This window comes from Rattus rattus, chromosome 10 (genome assembly GCF_011064425.1).
Source record: "Rattus rattus isolate New Zealand chromosome 10, Rrattus_CSIRO_v1, whole genome shotgun sequence".
NCBI classification, from domain to species: Eukaryota; Metazoa; Chordata; class Mammalia; order Rodentia; family Muridae; genus Rattus; species Rattus rattus.
In genome coordinates, this window is record NC_046163.1 from 19,417,124 (window position 1) to 19,437,663 (window position 20,540).

The window sequence follows — 20,540 nt, forward strand, 5'->3', positions numbered from 1 at the left end:
TTATAAGGGAGCCACCTCATTGTTCCTAGGCTGTTAATTTTTATTAAGAGAAAAGTGACAAACTGAATTAGAAAATAATTGTGGACTAAATAGTAAGATACTGCTTGAAAATATAGAAATAAACAAATAAAAACATTAAATAAGCAAATAAATGAAGAATATTTTGATATAGCAAAATGAATTTTAAATCATAATTGGGTTTGTCATTGAAAATCAATTTCTAGGTATACATTTTAGAGTAGTCTTTATCTGTAGTGATGGGTGCACTCTCTGAAGAATAAATTCTATACCTGGTTCTATTACATTATATATCAGGTGGGTAATAGTTAAAGGAGACTCAAGTATGTGCTGTGTTCTGTGTAAAGCAGTGTTACTCCTGCACGGTGGTGTCCTCTAACATGGCTGCCGTCTTAATTTGTGTATGATTATAGGACACTCAAGTAAAGAAGGTCTTAAGGTCTTACATCTCCACAGCAAATACCATAATCCATACCATAATCAATACCTTTCATGCTCTCAAGCAGTGGTTGCTTTGAGATAGGAATGAATCATTGTGGACAGGCTGTTGACGTAAAATGGAAGTGGGTTGGCTAACAGTAGGGAATGGGTAAAGAAAACCTGGGTATAGTTCTTGTCTGTTATCAGGATCAACCAGTTCTAAAGAATAGCATCTAACTTTTAATTTACCTGTTTATTTATTGGTTTTAAATTTCAGGTGTTTTATATACATTTAAATTCTTCTTACAGTTACTTGCCATGGTTCGAAGTATATTATAAACTTCTAAATACTCTGGCAGATTACTTGGCCAAGGAACTGGTAAGCTGATTTTTTTCTCTATTGTTTTATTGTCTTAAAATATGCATAGCATAGAATGAACAGTATTTGCCATTTTAAAGTTTAGAATTTTATGGTATTTATCACAGTCATATTGTTTTAATCCCTGATACAACACACCCAAACAAACCAAACTCTGTATTCAATGAGTTATAACTTACTATTTAATTTTCTTCTCCCCTCTCAACCACCATGATGTCTATATGCCTTCTTAACTGGAGGACACCACACAGGTGGACCCACATCTGTCCTTGATCCCCACATGGGTGGACCCACATCTGTCCTTGATCCCCACATGGGTGGACCCACATCTGTCCTTGGTCCCCACATGGGAGGACCCACATCCTGTCCTTGCTGATGTCACTTAACTTAGAGCTTTAAGGCCCCAGTCCTGTGCTGTTGCTGTACAGCTGGCTAGTTGCATGAGTACGTAGGGGCTGTTTCCTCACTCATCTCTTAGTAGACGTGCACGCACCCTCGTGTCCATTGTGAAGAAGACATTCACATGGATGCTTGGTCAACTGCCTCTCTCATCAGACCCACTCATGGTGATAGCAAGCTTTTTCAGGCGTACACAAATCCTTTTGTTCAAATAAAACCAAACAACTCACTCTTGTAGTTACGTTTGGATTTGTTTTCCCCCCTAGATCTGGAGGTGTGACTACTGGGTATTGGGACAACTGTGTATTTCATTATTTGAGGAAAGACCATACATATTACTTTCTGCTATAGCTATACCATTTTACATTCCCATTAGTAATATCCAAAGGTATTTTACATTATACTTAGCCCTTCTGTGTTTTAATTATAAATGACCTTTTCTTTGTTTCAGGAAGATGATTTGAACGAAACTCTTAAATCACTCTATAGCCACCCAGTACCGAAGGCAAACACTCCCGTCCACTTGAGTGTGGTGAGTGCTGCATAATTTGTTTTCAGGGACTTAAGAATACACAGCTGACCCAGGAGTCATTTGCAAATCACTGTGTTTCTATGAAAATGTCAGTGATGGTATTAACCTTGCTGGTGCTAATATCAAGAAGTGAAATCCATAAATAATAAAATTATACAATTGCACACATGTACATGCATGCACACACACACACACACACACACACACACACACAAACACACATTTTCTAAAATAAGGTGGGCATCACAAGAGAAAGTTTTATAGTAATGCAGAATTCCAGCTAAAATGCTCTGTCTTTCCTTGCGTGCAAACACACCGTCAAGTGCAGTTCTGATCCCTGGACCTTTGATCAGCATTTGTGTGAGCAGCAAGCCTACTGTGCCCGTTTGCTGGGGGACTATTGGCGAACTTCACCAGAAACATCTACTTAGGTGCATATGCCCAGGATTTGTGGGGCTTGTTCATATCAAAAGTTGTTGATAACAAAGTATGGAGCTTTCACTCATATCTTTTGTTAATTTTTCGAATAAAGTAGGCTAAAATTTATTGGTACTGTCATTATCTTGTGATTATGTTGGGTTTTTTTTTTTTTTTTGCTAAGAACAGAGAAAAATTTAATAGGCTAAGAAATTTTTTTTTTGTTTTAGGAAATTCTACTTGAAATCTTTATTCATGTAAGACATTTTGCAGTTTTGAGTGACAGTGAAATTGTTATGATCATAAAATAACCGTCTTCATGCCTGTATTGCTTCCACCGTCAGCAATAACAGCCCTGTCTTAATCCATTTTTGAAGTCCCCACAGGCGTCAGTTTGATTCAGATTCTCCATGGTTCCCCTGAAGTTTGTTCTTCTAAAGACTGCCAGAGTAAATGTTCTTAAATGATAAAAAGTTCTGTTAAAAAACATTGTGTGAAATTTAAACATTGTCAATGGACCTGTATGGTATTTGTTTGGTACTCTAGACAATCACTGTCCCTCAGAGACACATGTTAAATTAAACTTATATGATGTTGTTTTCATATAGTATATTTTGATCATGTTTTTTCTTCTTCAAACTCTTATATCATCCCTGCCCTTCTCACCCACCCTATTTCATTCTCTCCCTCTCCCCCTCTCCCTCCCTCCTTCACTCCTTCTCCCTTCTCTCCCTCCCTCCCTCCTTTCTCTATCCCTCTTTCTCTTAGAAATAATAACAGTAACAACAACAACAACAACAACAACAACAACAACAACAACAACAGAAACGGAACCCAAAAACAAAACAACTAACAAAACCCTACAAGTATAACAAAAAGTACTTTAACAAACCAAAACACATACAACAAAAATGGAATCTATTTTATGTTGGCTAGCTACACCTGGCTGTGGGGACTGCCCTATCCTGGGTATGGTTGGTATCCAGTGACACTCCATGGGAGAAAACTAATTTTCCCTTTCCCAGTAGGTATCGGTTGCAGACAGATTCTTGGTTAGGAGTGGGACCTTGTGTCCATTACCTTCTCTCAGTACTTGTTGGCATCTGGCCCAGGGCAGGCTGTGTGCATGCTGGTACAGTCTCTGTGCCCAGGGCAGGCTGTGTGCATGCTGGTACAGTCTCTGGCCTAGGGCAGGCTGTGTGCATGCTGGTACAGTCTCTGTGCCCAGGGCAGGCTGTGTGCATGCTGGTAAAGTCTCTGTGCCCAGGGCAGGCTGTGTGCATGCTGGTACAGTCTCTGTGCCCAGGGCAGGCTGTGTGCATGCTGGTACAGTCTCTGTGCCCAGGGCAGGCTGTGTGCATGCTGGTACAGTCTCTGTGCCCAGGGCAGGCTGTGTGCATGCTGGTACAGTCTCTGTGCCCAGGGCAGGCTGTGTGCATGCTGGTACAGTCTCTGTGCCCAGGGCAGGCTGTGTGCATGCTGGTACAGTCTCTGTGCCCAGGGCAGGCTGTGTGCATGCTGGTACAGTCTCTGTGCCCAGGGCAGGCTGTGTGCATGCTGGTACAGTCTCTGTGCCCAGGGCAGGCTGTGTGCATGCTGGTACAGTCTCTGTGGCTTCTATGTGCAGCAGTTGTTTTGGTCTGGAAGATGCTGTTGACTTGGAGTCATTCATCATCTCTTGCTCTTAAACTCTCTCTGCTTCCTCCTCTGCATAGACATCTCTGAGTCTTGAAGGACCATGTTGATAAATGCATCCTCGTTAGGACGGAGTGCTTTAATGTCGCTCATTCTCGGCACAGGCTCCAGCTTCGGGTCTCTGTTCATTCCCATCTTTTGAAAGAAGAATCTTGCCTGATGTAGGCTGAGTGAGGCACGGATGCATGGGTACAGCAATATGTCATCAGGAATCTTTTTATTGCTACGTCCCTTCAACAGAATAGTGGTATTCAGTCTTTCCGTAGGAAAACCACTCCATGAGATAGGTGGACACCCTTTGATACTACTAAGGTGACTAAGAACCTTATTTTTTTTTTTTAAATTTTGAGGCAGAGTAGTGAGTTCATGGTGGCTGTGAGCCTCACTATGTTGGTCTTGCTGACATCCAGTCTCCAATTCTTCTGTCTTAGCCTCCCAAATAGACAGTATACCTACTGTAACTTCCCACTTTATATAGAAAATTTCTAAGCTTATGGCTTAGACTTTCAGGGTCGTCCATTTAGCACTTAATTTTACTCTAAGTTTTTTTTTCTTCTGCTTCACTACTTTGTACCGCACTTGTCTTACCATTCTAGTCAGCATCTTAATTGAACACCGTCCTTTCCATTCACTGCAAAGCCCTTTGTGGTCTGACTCTGTAGAACCTGCCCTGTTCCTGCTCTTAGGAAGTCCTTACCACACACTTGACCATGCTTGTTCTCTCCTTTGCTGACTTCTCTCTGTGTGTTTTCATTTGCTGCAAACTGTCCAAGTGGATAGAATTAATTTCCACTGGGGACTATGGAATGGAAAACCCAGGAGACTTGGGATTTTTTTCTAAATAGGTTATTGGAAGTATATAGGAAAAGCTAAGATCTTTTCACCCAGACTGTTATGATAAAGAATGGAAATTCTGTGAGAACTAAAGAAAAGATCAAGTAAGGAGAAACTCAAGATTCCCAAGGCATTGAAATCCAAATAATGTAGACACCACGGTTAGTGGGAATGCAGTAGGGGGTGGGAGAAGTGAGGACAACAGAGGAGCCCTGGAGTTTACGACAAGAAGACATCAGTCTCTTTAACTATTGTGTGTTTAAGTAATCCAGATGCTAGGTCAGAGAGCGATGGATCACATATGTGCTTAATTAAGTAATGAGGTAGCACTTGCAGAGGGTTCCTACATAGTGAAGATGGACGCTGGCGCTGTCGAGATGGCTGAGCAGTTAAGACCCTGGCTACTCTTGGAGAGGATAGCTTTATTCTCAGGACCTAGTCACCGGCTCCTCAGTACATCTCACCCTCTTTCCAGGTGATCTGATGCCCACCTTGGCCTCCATAGACACCTTCACATGTGTGTACATAAATACAAACACACATCATATAGATTTAAATAAACCTTTACAAATACTGAACTCTGTTAATATATTTGGTTTTGGTGTGGTAGCCAGGCCATGTCTTCCACCACTGAACTGTGTTTCAAACTCTTATTTTCTTTTTAATAAAATAACTGTACCTGCTGATATGCTACGCTGTGATATCTCTCTGATTCTATTAAATATTTTTAGATTGACTATGTGAATAAAATCATGGTTATTTGTCTTGTTTCACTTAATGAAACAGTCTCCAATTTTCCCATATTACCATAATTGACAAAATTTTACTTTTAATAGCTAGACAGTCATTTGCCATATTTGTGCATGTGCATAAATAAAATTACCTTTAAAAATGTTATCTATTGGTAGAAGGTAAGGTTGATTTCTTTCTTGGCTATTGGGAACAGTGCTTCCATGAACAAGGGTGTGCACTCTCACTGCACTGAGCATGACCTGCAGGTTTACTGATATCCTTTCTTCTGAGTGCATAAAGGGTGTGATTTCTGGATTGATAGGACAGTTTTGGTTTTACCCTTTGGAGAAGCCTCCATGTTGTTTCCCATAGTGGTTTTCCAGATTTCCATTTCCACCAACTATGTATCAGTGTTCTCTTTACAGGTTCCTCAGTATTTTCTCCTTGTTTTCTGCCTTACAATATTGGCCAAACTGGAGTGAAGTAGCATATTACAGTTTTCGTTGGATGTCTTTAGAGCTTGCTGATGTTAAGCACCTTTCTATATAGGTATAGTGAGCAGTTAGACTTTTGGATTAATAGTCTATAACAGTTTTCAAATCTTGTGTACTCATTTCCAAGCCACAGTTTTGTAAATTCTGAAGTTCAGTAACTTGTTTTGTTTTCAATAGCAGATTGCGGTGCACTCAGTACTGTCCATTAATGGTTGGCAGTTTGGGGAATACTTGTTGTGAACTAGCCCTGGAGACTAATTTTATCTCACATTAAAACTGATGCTGGTTTGGTCCCCCAGCTCGAAAAAAAGAACAAAAAAAAAAAAAAAAAAAAAAAAAAAAAAAATGATGTCTCAGATCGTCTTTACTGGAACTCTTGAAAGTGATTATTAATGACTGAAATATTGCAGATTTCATGAAAAGTTACTATATAAATGATTTTTAAAAAGTACTTTAAAATGATTAAATGTCCACTGCCTTCTACACACAGTGCAAAATTTTTCAGAGGGCATTTCCAGAATAGATTAGCAGGTCAAAATTTAGAATGTCCTAGCTAATGAATGTCACCATGTACTCTCAGTGGATAATGTAGCAACATGGATTTTCCTCAGGACACAGGAATGGTTTTGTGTAAGCTTCCCCTTTGAAGTAAAATGCTCATTTTTCTCTCATAAGAACCAAGAGCTATTTATTGCCAGTGAGCAAGTTCTGAAAGATGACCCCTCACTAATGCCGGTGAGTGAACAGGACGCTGCCTTCTGCAATCACTCTGCTGAGATCACTATGCCTTTATGATTCACTATGGTTCTTTGGAAAATGGAAACAGACTATTAACAATAATCAATTAGAATATGTTTTCTATTTTTTCTTTCTTTTCCCTATTTTTCTGAGGCACAATAATACGAAAAACAGACAAATAAAGGTGTTTAATATATCCAATCTTGAATTTTCTCTTTCCAGTAATATGCTGAAGTACATTCACTGCATGAGATTCCTGTCACAATTATTTCTTATCACAAGATAATCTTGTAACTTATCTCATACTGTTCTTCCTCCCTGGAAAATTATGCATCATGACTCTGTGAAACAGCTTCTGACCAGTTCTGCTCTGTTCAAAATACTGTTAACGTTTCTCTTCTTAACTTTAGATCTAAGACAATATTGAGTCAATCCCTATATAATTAAGGCATTGACATCATTAGCATACTGTTAACAGAAATAGAGTGGTTGTATGATTGCAGTTTGATTTTGGTAGACAATGTTTTTGGGACACTGGAGTGTAGAGACTCAGTATCCTTTTCATGTAAATATCTGGTGCTATTGCTTTGTATATTCTGCAAGTTAATACTTATTTATTGGTGTACCATAAAGTCATAGTTTTGGATAGCAAATACATTTTAAAATTTTAATTATTGAAAGATTATCTTTCATTGTTCTTTTCTGTACAAGTATACTTGTTACAAAATGGATTTACTAGAGCTCATCACAGAAACCCAGGAGCCAGTAGATTTTATAGACTCTTCAAATAACCTGCTTTTATTTTTCAGTCTATATAGGTATATTTTGAAAATATTTTTATACATATATGTATATGTATATGTATGTATATGTAGCCTTTTGGTAATGTATTCTTTTTTGACTTAATACTCGTACAGATTCTTATTCTGCTTCTGTTCAGTTTCAGAGTCTACTCTGGGACCATCACTTCTTGAGTCAGACTGTCATTAGTAAAGTTACTTAGATCTGCCATGTCGTATAAGACTCTTTACATTTACCAAGTCCAGAATGGTAGTCTGTGACCTTCACCAGAAAGTGCTCTTTCTTATTTTGATTGCAAATTATAAGGGGTATGAAATGTAATCTTTTCCTGCTGTGTTTTGTTTCTGCCGACTAGCACTCCTGTTTCATCACACCGGACATAACTGGACTTCCAACCATCCCGGAGAGTGTAAGTGTCTGCTCTCTACCTCGATAACTGCAGTTACAGACGTCTGTGACCGGGTGGTCAGTTGAGGGACAAGCATAAATACTTAGCTCGTGAGGGTAGCTGTCTGAAATGTGAGGAAATGTTAAGGCGTGGCTTGTGCCAGTGGGGAAGAATGCTAACAGGGAAATTTTGCCCTTTACAGTCACCTTAGTAAGCAGACCACTGGATTTTAGACTTCTTTGTAACTGTTTAAATTGTTAGTGTCCCAGTTGTTGATTGCCTGGTTTTAATTTAATGCAGTAAGCATTTTATTAGACTTGAGGATATTGTAAGAAATAGTGCTTGTTACATTGTTAATTGTAGCTATATTGGAAACACTTTGTGTTTCTCAAAAGTTATCCAGGTTAATATTTTTCTATAGGAGCTCTAAATAGATAAATAGAAGTGATAGATATCCTTCCATGTTGTTTAATAACTGTGGGAAAGGAAAAGACTCCCTTTAGTTTTTCTTAGAACATTAGAATAAATCTGTTATAAGCCATCAATGAAAGGAAGGTCGGCAGGGAGGTTTCCTTCAGATACACATGTATTAACTCAGATGGGTACTGTTTCCACAAGTTACTTGTATTTCCCTCAGGTGCGTGCTATTTTCATTTCGTTTTCAAACTATCATAACATTTGCTTTGTCAAACATTTCAGTAAATGAAGGCAGAGAATGCAAATGTAAATTTTCCTTGTGTACATGTGTGGATGGGTTCATTTGTGTGGCTACCCATGTGTATGCATTCATGTATATGTACCGTTTGAGTGCATAAGAAGGCTAGAGGACAGCGTTTGATGTCCTATGATCCCCATCTTGTTTTTTGAGATGGGCTGCAGCTGGTGCTTCCCAATCCTTTCTGAAACCCACCTGCCTGAACCTCCCAAGTGCTACCTTTCTAGGAGTCTGCCCTGGTGTTCAGGTTTACCTGGATCCTGAGGATGTGAACTCAGATTTTTATGGTTGAGTGGCAAGCATTTTACCAACTCATCCATCTCCCAAGCCCCACAACTGTAATTTTTCTAATACTAAATCAAGTCTATCAAATTAAAACTTTTAGAAAGATAAGTCTTATGAATTCCATTGAAAGGGTTTCTCAAATAACTCCTAGGAAAAGGCTTTGCACGACCTTGTTCTTACAATGTGGGTTTGGGATAGGCCATCCAGGTTCTCAGGTCTAATAACGAATCCTTGCCCTTTGTGCTGGAGAAGCACAGGATCTTGGCTGCTTACTATGGTTGGGCTCAGATAGCCATGATCCGCTCACTTGGAAGTCTCATACAGACTTACTCTCTTCTTTCTCTCTAGTTGCCCTATCTTACATTCACTAGCAAACAGCTTATGGTTTTAATTTTGCTTTTTAATTTCAATTTTTTACACACACATTATGTATGTATGTATGTATGTATGTGCATATCTCTGAGGAGGGAGGGAGAATATGATAGAATTTGTGTAGGTCAGATGGCAAGTTATGAGTTTAGCCCTCTCCTCCTACCATTTGAGTCCCAATAGTTGAACTCAGGTCATTAGGCTTGAAGGCAAATGGCTTACCTGCTGAGCTAAAGGAAAGCTCTAATTTCATCTTTCCATCTGTTATTTTAAAGTATTTAAAGAAATGCGCATTCCATTAAAATCTGGTTACAAAGAATATTAACAAACGGAGTTTTATCCTATCACTGGCACACTTTTCCACTGTCGTGTTGAGGGAAACAGAGTATAAACGTCCACGGTGCTGAGTATTGAGGGCAGTGACTTTCACGTAGAGACGGCCAGTCTTTGTGATGCTATCACACTGTAGTTCGGTTGTAGGCTGCAAAGGTAATGTTGAGTCAGAAGGCGAAGGAAGCTTCAGAGAAAGTGGGAAGCAAGCTCTTCCCACCAGTGGAACACCACTTACTGAGCCCACGGACTTTATTTATTTGAGAGATAGATCTCCTATATTCTTGCTCAAAAACATTTCAGCCTTTCGGATCCTTACCCAGCATCCTCTAACTTGAATCAGTTTAGAACATCACAAAGTTACATTTGATTGTAGTAGTAAAAGGAAGCCTGTTGGGCTGTAAAACCTACATATTTTCTTTAGTAATGAAGCAAAAGAATGTGTATAAATCCACCCTCTCCATTGGGTACCTTTGGTACTGAGAAGGAATGGTAAAAATGAAGTAATTCAAGTGTAGTCTTCCAGCATAGTAGTTTCACAGACATTGGTGGATATGTGAATCACCAGGAGTACTTGGTTAAAACTGGGATCCTTGAATACATGCTTTAAGGATAATTCATGAGGTTTCGGTTGGAGCTGGGGAGATTGCAGTGTGGGGAGGAAAACTAGGATGTGGGATTCTGTGATCGTCCTTTGAGAAATGCTTGCATATAATAGGTAATGCTTTAAATGACAGTAGAATATACCCTGCTTATGTCATCAGAATAGTGTTAGATTTAATTATTTTTAATGAATGCCATTTTAATAATACCATCTTTTGAACTGATAAATGTATAAAATGTTTTCCCTTGTATTCGTGTGTTCGGTAGCTCAAACAGTCCTTTCCTTTGTGCAGAGAAACCTGACGGAGTACTTCGTGGCTGTGGATGTGAACAACATGCTGCGGTTGTACGCCAGCATGCTGCACGAGAGACGCATCATTATTACCTCGAGCAAATTAAGCACTGTGAGTCCTTCACGCGGGCCCCTTTGACTAACACGTGTTGAGTGCTTCACAAAAAGACCTAAACACGTCTGCAGATTTAGAACTGTGCTCTGTGTACTTAAAAGACAATATCTGCATATTTTTAATATATGGTTTTTATCAGGCTCTTGAAGTATAAAGGTCTGATTTATAGAAGGCTTCTCAGATGCATTAAGTCAGGTTAATTATTTTTCCTTATCAGGAGAAGAGGTGTTTTTTTCCCCCTTTTAAACTCTCTGGAGTTCATTTTAGTGCCTTGACCACGTGGAGAACTCTTAAGAGCTATTATGAGATCTTTACTATTCACTTGTAGCTTTTCCATCGGAGCTACTTGAAAGACACTGCGGGCCATGATAATAGCTGCTATCCTAACCAGGTAATAGCAGATTCATCTTTGTCGCCTCGGGGCCTGAGAGGGGAGCCTATAATAGTTCTGGTTTGGAGGAGCTCTTCAGGCTGATAATAACTTAAAAGTCAAAGTAGCATTTTTATCAATCACAGGTTTTATGGCACTCAGTCTGAGGGTCTCCTGGAAGCTCTTCATTACTGTGAGAAAGGCAGGATACAAGAGCTTTTCTTAGGCTATAGAAGAGGATTCAAAAGTATTTTGCTAGAGTTCATATTTTCAGTGAATATTTTTTTCATTAAGTATAAAATTTAAGTATTTTCAAATTCAGAATGTATAAAATAAGTTAATTGAATAAACTGTCCTATATTAAAACCATTATTAAATATATTGTTTCTTCATTTATTTTATACAAATTTTATACAAATACAAATACAAATTATACAAAACTACCCTCAGTATTTTATTCTGTAATAGAAATAAAATTCTCCTTTTAGAAAACTGTAGCATTTTAGACTACATTTTACAGTTTTAGCATTCTTCCAGGTTATCAAGTTGATGTTTAATTACGAGGGAGGTTTAGTGGCTGGAGAGAAGGCTCGGTGGCTGATGTTAGGAGCACTGGCTCTTCTGATGTTAGGAGCACTGGCTCTTCTGGCAGAGCGGTCCAGCTTGGTCCCAGCCCCCACGTGGTGGCTCAGAGTGGTTGTAACATCAGTTCAGGGGACTCGATGCCTCCTTCTGGCCTTCATGGGCCCAAGGCACACACGTGGTGCATGCTGATAGGAGGTAAACTTTGTATGTCTTAAAATTGAAAAAAATCAAAACTAAATCCAAAGCGTTTTCAAAGCAGTTAAATCCCCACTCCCAAACCTAAAGCTGCAGGGGATCCAAAGTGTAAACCAAAACAGGTGGTCGTTCCTTATATGGAACTACACCTACCGTCCTCGCGTCAAACTCACGAGAACTTGAGATATTGAATAAATAATACTGTTACAATAATTATCTTTTAAGTTGAAAATATGTGCATATTGAAAGTAAGTTATGTAGATATGACGAGATAGCACCAGGATATAAGGACTATTGAGTGACCCCCTTTATGGTTTCCTCTTAGAGCTGCTGAGGAATCCGTCTGACTGATTCTCACCCCGCCGTTCAGGTTGGCCACTCATACAGGACCATTCTTTATCTTCCCCTTCCTGCTCCTCCTTATTTTCCACACATAATAATTTCAAGATTTTAAGGGATATTTCTGATGGGAATTATTTTCACGATGACAGATATTATTATATGAGGTGCCTTGTAGTTTTAGGAAGAAATTCATGCGTACAATATTTTTGTGCCGGTCAGTGTCCTCGACACTATGAATTCAGCAGTAAGGCAACCAAGGCCAGTTTGTGTGCTCTTGTTAAACTGGCGTGAATAACAGCCGAGTGAAAAAGCAGCTGTTATGCCATGTGGAGCGTGTACCAGGTTATAAAAGGTGAAATAAGTATGTACAAGCTGGAGTGGATGGTAGGTTTGTATTGTGTACAAAGGGTGTGTGTGTGTGTGTGTGTGTGTGTGTGTGTGTGTGTGTGTGTATGTATGTATGGAATCTCTCTCTAATGAGGTACAGTTCAAACAGTTTGGGACAAAGCTGTGTGTGAGCTCTTTGGGTGAAATATAACAGCTGTTTAGGAAAACACACAAGTAAATCTGAACCCAGGGTTTTGAAAACTACTGTGGCAATTCAGATTTGCTTTATAATCTCTACACTCTTATCTGTGGGAAGGGGCTACCTTGAAGAGCTTTCTTGTATATGCAATCTGAATAAATGCAAGTGCTATAAATTACTTGCGGAGTGACTTATAAGGCCAAGGTCTTAAAACATAAATTAGATTAAAAACTTTTTTTTAAAAAAAACTTTAATGAAATCACTAAAACACACAAAGGAAGAGTAATAATTGCCTTGGTTCTAACTTTTTTATGTTTTGTATTTTTCATATATCATAGACACTTTGTCATGCTCCACATTAATGCATGAAGCTGCTTTACATCCCTTGTTTATTTTGTACATATACAGTAAGCATTTGAGTTACTGTTAAGAATGAATGCACGCTAAAGTGTCTTAACATTCCTAATTTTATTGTTACTTTGTGAGATTTTTTTTTCCCCTTGGCCATTACTCTTTGTCCATCATAATTTTCACAGTTAAAATGTGTGCCAGCCTTGGAACTTGCTGGTGATTTTCATTGGTGCCTGGTGGTAACTTGAAGATGGCCTTCTTCATATTCTGTTTGTAGTTAGATAATGTGTAGTTTTCATAAAGGTATACACGTTATCATTAGTTTTAAGTTATGTAAAGCAGTCATCAGTTCTTTTATGGTTCAGAACTTTTAATGAGCGCTTTCCCATTCATGGAAGTGTGGTGTAGTGTTAGTATTACCATGTGTTTACATGCTTAAGTGTATTGAGTTAGGACATCATCAGTTTTGCTTGTATTCTTTGATGTACGTACCGCTAAGTACACTGAATGGCTTCTGAAAGTCCCAGACAAGCTTGTTGATTTTATGCATGCTGTAGGCAGGCCTCATGTTTTAAGCCGGAGTGAATCCTAGCAGACTAGCACATCGTTTTATGGTCTCATGTATTCAAAGCAGAGGAATAAATCATGATACTACACAGTTGTATCAGTTGACTTATTGCTGTTTTGTGACTGTAGATCAGGAGGACTGCTGTTTAAAGCCATGTCATGGCTTCTCAAATCAGTCAGGCGTGAAGCCTTGTCATATGCCTCTGTAATTGTACCTCACCAGACTTCCTCTAACTAGTCAGCTGGGGCTGTGCATTTTGTCTCAAACACCCAGCTGGCCAGCATCTGACAGGAGCTCTTTCTCATCATCCTGTCAGTAATATGTTAACTAGGGTATACATTTATGGCTTGTAAAAGCAGGTAAAACAATGTGTCTCTTTAAAGCAGATGTCTAAATGTTAGCACTATTTTGACCAACATAGAGATGGTAACTATCATCTTCTTCATGATGTATCCGTACCACTTATGGACATCTGATTATATATGCATTTCTGGGATATTTAGAGTGAGTGCTGGAATTGTGTTAATAAAGTGTACGTTCCTCTTTGTTTTTGCTGCCCCCAGGCATGCAAGCATGTGCTTCTCTCACCTTCTCACTAATTCCATCAAGGGTGTATGTAGAAAGATATCTTATGAGCAGAAAATCAGCTATTAACTAGTAGTTTCCGTAGGCTTTGAGTGAGAGAGTCCAGAGCATTTTAACATCATTATCTGCATTGTACATATTCACTTTTCTTCTCTTAGTGTATCTTCATTTAACTGACGCTTCGAGCATGGTGTCCTTTCCTGGAGATTAAGACTGAACAGTTGTGGAGAAAACAGAATGCTTCCTGATTGCAATTATTGAAGTGGTTTTGCCCTATGTTTTTCAGACTACAGCAGAGAAGTACAGTGAAAACTTTGTATCTGGAATTTTCTTAGAGGTCTTCTAGGAACAATTTTAAAATTTGCATTATCCTAAAATCTCTATGATCCGAATAAGTTGATGAAAGTGCGGATAATATCTCTGCTTCCCAGTGTGTTAGTTGATGTATGTGTGTTGCCTTGCCCAACAGTGTGTCTATCTCTTTGTGACTATGACTAAGTGTGGAAATGGCTGTGATGAGGCCCTTGGGAAATGCTTTTCAGGAAGGCATGTGTGCAGGGTGGTGGTGGTGGTGGAGGAGGAGGAGCAGGAGCAGAAGAAAGAAAAGGAGGGAGAGGAGGAAGAAGAGAATAAAGAGAAAGAGGAGGGGGCCTTTAAAAATAAAACTACCTGCAACTCTATTTCCCCTTTCTCTGAGTTTTCCTGTTTTCCAGGGAAGTGTGCACCCTTTTCTGGCTGAGTTTAGCAGCCTTTGTCTTTGGAAAGCATACAGTTGGCCTTCACTTCATACAGCAGGGTGTTTCTTGTGACAGCCATGGAGTCCTTCGAGTGGTGCATTCAGTTATGCAGATTCTATCAACTCCTACAATGTGGCTCAACACAATTGATCTTGGATGATTTCTGTTAGCTCAATTACCTTTTATATAGGGTGATGACTTAATTTTGTGCTATTGATAAACTTGAAGTGTAAGAAAACATCTATGTGTGTGTGTGTGTGTGTGTGTCTGTCTGTCTGTCTGTCTATCTATCTATCTATCTATCTATCTATCTATCTATCTATCTATCTATCTATCTATCTATCATCTGTCTGTCTCCATTCTTTGACCAGACTGTTGCTGAAGATAACTTGATTTCTGTATTTCTATGTTTTTTTTCTTCTTGTTTTATTTTTATTTTGGAGTTTAGCAGTATTTCTCTTTCGATGTGTGTCCTCCAGTTATAGACTGTCAAGCAACTGACTGTAGATACCATACTTAACATTTCAAAGAGAACTCATCTGTTTTTTTTTTATAATTTTTTTTATTATTATTAACTTGAGTATTTCTTATATACATTTCGAGTGTTATTCCCTTTCCCGGTTTCCGGGCAAACATCCCCCTCCCCCTTCCCCTTCCTTATGGGTGTTCCCCTCCCAACCCTCCCCCTTGCTTCCCCTCTCCCCAACAGTCTAGTTCACTGGGGGTTCAGTCTTAGCAGGACCCAGGGCTTCCCCTTCCACTGGTGCTCTTACTAGGATATTCATTGCTACCTATGAGGTCAGAGTCCAGGGTCAGTCCATGTATAGTCTTTGGGTAGTGGCTTAGTCCCTGGAAGCTCTGTTTGGTTGGCATTGCTGTACATATGGGGTCTCGAGCTCCTTCAAGCTCTTCCAGTTCTTTCTCTGATTCCTTCAACGGGGGTCCTGTTCTCAGTTCAGTGGTTTCCTGCTGGCATACGCCTCTGTATTTGCTGTATTCTGGCTGTGTCTCTCAGGAGCGATATGCATTCACAGTTTGATCATCCATCTTGAGTTTCATTTGTTCTAGGCATCTAGGGTAATTCAAGCATTTGGGCTAATAGCCACTTATCAATGAGTACATACCATGTATGTCTTTTCTGTGATTGGGTTAGCTCACTCAGGATGATATTTTCCAGTTCCAACCATTTGCCTCTTAATTTCATAAAGTCATTGTTTTTGATAGCTGAGTAATATTCCATTGTGTAGATGTACCACATTTTCTGTATCCATTCCTCTGTTGAAGGACATCTGGGTTCTTTCCAGCTTCTGGCTATTATAAATAAGGCTGCGATGAACATAGTGGAGCACGTGTCTTTTTTATATGTTGGGGCATCTTTTGGGTATATGCCCAGGAGAGGTATAGCTGGATCCTCAGGCAGTTCAATGTCCAATTTTCTGAGGAACCTCCAGACTGATTTCCAGAATGGTTGTAGCAGTCTGCAACCCCACCAACAATGGAGGAGTGTTCCCCTTTCTCCACATCCTGCCAGCATTTGCTGTCACCTGAGTTTTTGATCTTAGCCATTCTCACTGGTGTGAGGTGAAATCTCAGGGTTGTTTTGATTTGCATTTCCTTATGACTAACGATGTTGAACATTTTTTTAGGTGTTTCTGGACATTGCATTCCTCAGCTGTGAATTCTTTTGTTTAGCTCTGAACCCCATTTTGAATAAGGTTATTTGTCTCCCTGCGGTCTAACTTTCTTGAGTTCTTTGTATATTTTGGATATAAGCCCTCTATCTGTTGTAGGATTGGTAAAGATCTTTTCCCAATCTGTTGGTTGCCGTTTTGTCCTAACCACAGTGTCCTTTGCCTTACAGAAGCTTTGCAGTTTTATGAGATCCCATTTGTCGATTCTTGATCGTAGAGCATAAGCCATTGGTGTTTTGAGAACTCATCTGTTTTGATAATCACCTCTTAGTGTTTAGGGCTGATTTGGCAAATGGCCTCACCCACTCATGCATCTTCCCCAACAGAGATGCATAGATTCTGCTTATGTAATTCTTTTTCTCTGATCTTAGTCTCCATTCTAGCTACCCACTATCTTAGTTAAGGAAACTCTCACTTCTTGCAAACATTCCTTTTAGTGACATATATTGATTGCTAACATCATCTCAATTTGTATATGATGTTATCAGTATCATCTCTATGACAGTGCATAGTATGAGTTAGCCATTCTTATGACCAAATAATTTTAAATGATTTAATTATCACACTATGTGATAAGTATTCTTGGTGTCTAAAATGAATAGTTAAAAAACAACTTTTGAAACTTAGGCAAACTTTCCATCCTCATAAAACTAGTGTATAGTTAAACTAATCTGTCTGACTCTTAAAGAATATATTTTCAACCTTCATGTAGTTTTGCCCTTTTACCATGATTATCTTATAAAACCAAATATCTTTATGCTTTTTCCTTGTATATTTTCATTCCTACTAGTGAGCTTGAGGTTTTCTAGCAGAGCTTAGTAAGATCCTCTGAGCATCTCACTTTGTTTCCTCTTCCATATTTCTAATGAGTTTGAGTGCCCATACTCACCTCCTGCTTAGGTTACTCCTAAGATTGTCTGTGTGGAATTACTTAGTGCTTTAGATTGAAAAGTCACCTGTTTATTGCCCATTTCCTATGCTCCGGATTGACATTAAATGCCACATTACCCTACCCAGACAAAACAAAAACAAACAAACCAGGATAGGACAAAAGAAACAAACAGAAGAAAGAAGATCCAAAGGGGGAAAAAACACAAGAAATCCACATTCGTACAGACAGGAATCCCATAAAAAACAATACTGAAGCCATAATGTTTATTCACAAGAAATGTAAGGTGTTAAAAAAAAACAAACAAACAAAAAAAAGAAAAACAAAACAAAAACCTGACAGAGTATTATGAAATAAAGTACTTCCAAAGATGCCATAGAGTTCGTTTGGTGCTGGCCATTTACTGTCGGGCATTGGTATATGTCCCCAGTGGGGCTCTATCCGCCTGAACTGATTTTTTATTTGCAAGTGGTCCCTTACCAGTTGGACATAGCTTCTGGATTTGGGGTGAGGGCATGTGCCCACTCGTCTTCACATAGCCTGGACTCCCGTATGGTGCAGACCTGGGCAGGTCCTGTGCATGCTGCCACAGCCTTCAAGTTCATATGTGTGTCAGTCGGTTCTGCTGTGCCTAGAAGGCCTTGTTTCTTTGTTCTCCATTCCGTTTGGGTCTTACACTCTTTCTGCTTCCTCTTCTGCAGGGTTCCCTGAGCCCTGAGGGTAGGGATTTGAGGAGACATCCCAAAGAGAACTGAGTATCTCTCACTCCTCTGCACATTATCTGGCCGTAGGTCTTTATTTGTTCCCATACCATCTACTCCAAGAGGAAGCTCCTTTGATGATGGGTAAGCCAGGCACTGATCTAAGAATAGCAGAATGTTTTTAAGCATTCATTTAATTGCTATGTTCCTGTAGTAGATTAGTAGCGTTTGCTTTTCTCTAGGTCCTTGGACTATCTCTTCTCAGGTTCTTGGCAAGCCGGGCAGTGTCTGGATACGTTCCGTCTCACAGAGTGGGCCTTAAGTCAAACGAGATACTGGTTGGTTATTCCCACAAGGTCTGTGCCACTATTGTGCCAGTGTATCTTGCAGGCAGCTAAGTTCTGTACATCAAGTAGTTTGTGGCTGTGCTGGTGCCTACCTTGCTCCTTTGGTATTATGCACCATCACTTCCTGCGTTCAATGAGTGGCGTGTATGTTGTCTTCAGCAATAGGACCTTGCTGTCAATTTGTGGAGAGCCAAACCCATAGCCTTGGCAACAACCTGGGGTTCTTAAGGGACCTGTTTGGCCATCAACTCAATTAGACGCATCCTAATCCTGGTACTAGAAACTTCATTTGGTGGCTATAGATGTCCACTTGGGGCCCCATGTCCCCCATAATTTGGCAGTTTTGTTTAGATTGCCTTCATATATTTATATTTTTACAAAGCTTCTATTAGGTTTTCATATTATCTCTCACATGGCCCTTATTTTTAGATTTTTAGCTGTCCCTCACCATTCCTTTCCTCATCTACCTATTCCTCCTTCTCCCCACTTGGTCCTTACATTCTAGTTTCCCCCATCCATCTAGAACTCTCTATTCTATTTCCGTTTTCTAGAGAGATCTATCTGCCCCCTTCCCCTTTCCTTATTTTATACCTAATCTCTGTTGTTATGGATTGTAGCTTGTTTATTAAATACATAACAAATAATATCCACTAAGCACATGCATAACAATATTTGTCTTTGGGTATAGATTAGATGAGTCTTTTCTACCTCTGTTTACCTGAGAATTTCGTGATGTAATTTTTTAAAAATATCTGAGCAACATTTCATAGTGTAAATGTATATTTTCTTTCCATTCATCTCTTAATGGACATTTAGGCTGTTTACAGTTTTGTGGCTACTATGAATAGAGTAGCAATATATGTGGTTGAGCTATTCTTTGTAGTAGGACGGAGTGTCCTTTGGGTATATTCCCAAGAATGGAATGGCTAGATTTTGGGCCAAATGTGTTCCCAGCTTCCTGAGGAACTGTGCAGTGCACCTCTTGTCAGATGTGGTTGCTCCCACAAGACTGACTCGTCAGGGAGTAATCACGTACTGCAGGCTTTAACAAAAGAACATTTGAGTGGATACATGAAATTATGCCTTTTATTCTTCTCCAGGTGTGTTTTCGTGTTCCCTTTGCAAGATTCTGACTACTTTAAAATGTTTGTTTTCCAGCTCCTCCTATCCTACACATCCTATACCCTGTTTAAGGCTGATGCTGAAATATCAGTGAAGTCCTTGAGCTTTTTATTAAAGTTACAATTTCTTAACTTAAAAATTGTGTTTTTATGCATGAGAGGCCAATTTCTATGTAAACTTTGTCTTTTTAAACAATGGGTTTGTGTATATGTTTTCTGTTACAGGATTTTTAATTTTTAAAGAAGCTGATCTCAATGCTAATGACTTCTGGAAAAGGATCAGTACATCTTGAGCTCTTTTTTGTTGTGTTAATTTATATTGCAGAATTGATTCTTGTTTGGTATGTGAGCTGGTGTGACTTAGGGTTCTTTTGGCCTCTGTATAGTATGAGGTCAGTGTAGGACTCTCAATAAAGACTGTTTCGTATTCACTCTCTGATTTCATCTGCTTGGCAAAAGAAACTGCTGTGTTTGTTCCTGTAACTGGCCCTGAGGCTGTGATTGATACCTGTGGCTTCTTGTCCATCCCATCTTCATTTCATACTCTGTCAGCACCTCAGAAGGCTGAGATTTTTCTTGGTCGAATGACACAGTCTTTTGTTCCTTAAGGATCTCCAAGTTGATTATGGGGCTTGTTGTTGTCTTGTTATTGAAAATTTCCATTCATTTGCATTCTGAGAAAAGTATCAAGAATTTCCAGAGAGACAACCCTGACTCCACGTCTAGTCCTCTTCACTCCTGTTTCCTCTTGTCTATGGAAGCCAGTCACTGCAGCCAGTGGCCAACACTTCTTTAGCTTATAGGTTTCGTGGCATTTAGGTCTTTTATAAGGCGGGGAGTAACCTTATCTGCCAATGCAGAAACAGCTCCTTATTCTAGTTAGCTCAGCTGCCTTTTTTTTTCCTGATGGAGTCTCAGTTGGGGATTGCCTCTGTCAGACTGGGTTGTTGGCCGTTAGCAGAGGAGTGCTCAGTCT

The 20,540-nt window shown here is 39.4% G+C and overlaps 1 protein-coding gene across 2 annotated transcripts in view; it reads left to right on the top strand.

The window, feature by feature from the left end:
• Positions 1-20,540, top strand: part of Dennd1b (DENN domain containing 1B) — a 212,740-nt gene that overhangs the window by 98,869 nt on the left and 93,331 nt on the right. The window contains exons 6-10 of one of the 2 annotated variants that reach the window (XM_032915408.1): positions 748-817; positions 1,668-1,748; positions 6,596-6,655; positions 7,815-7,868; positions 10,443-10,553. In XM_032915408.1, coding sequence (XP_032771299.1) covers positions 748-817; positions 1,668-1,748; positions 6,596-6,655; positions 7,815-7,868; positions 10,443-10,553 — 376 coding nt within the window. The remainder of the gene's footprint in view (positions 1-747; positions 818-1,667; positions 1,749-6,595; positions 6,656-7,814; positions 7,869-10,442; positions 10,554-20,540) is intronic. The other variant, XM_032915409.1, reaches the window with a different exon arrangement.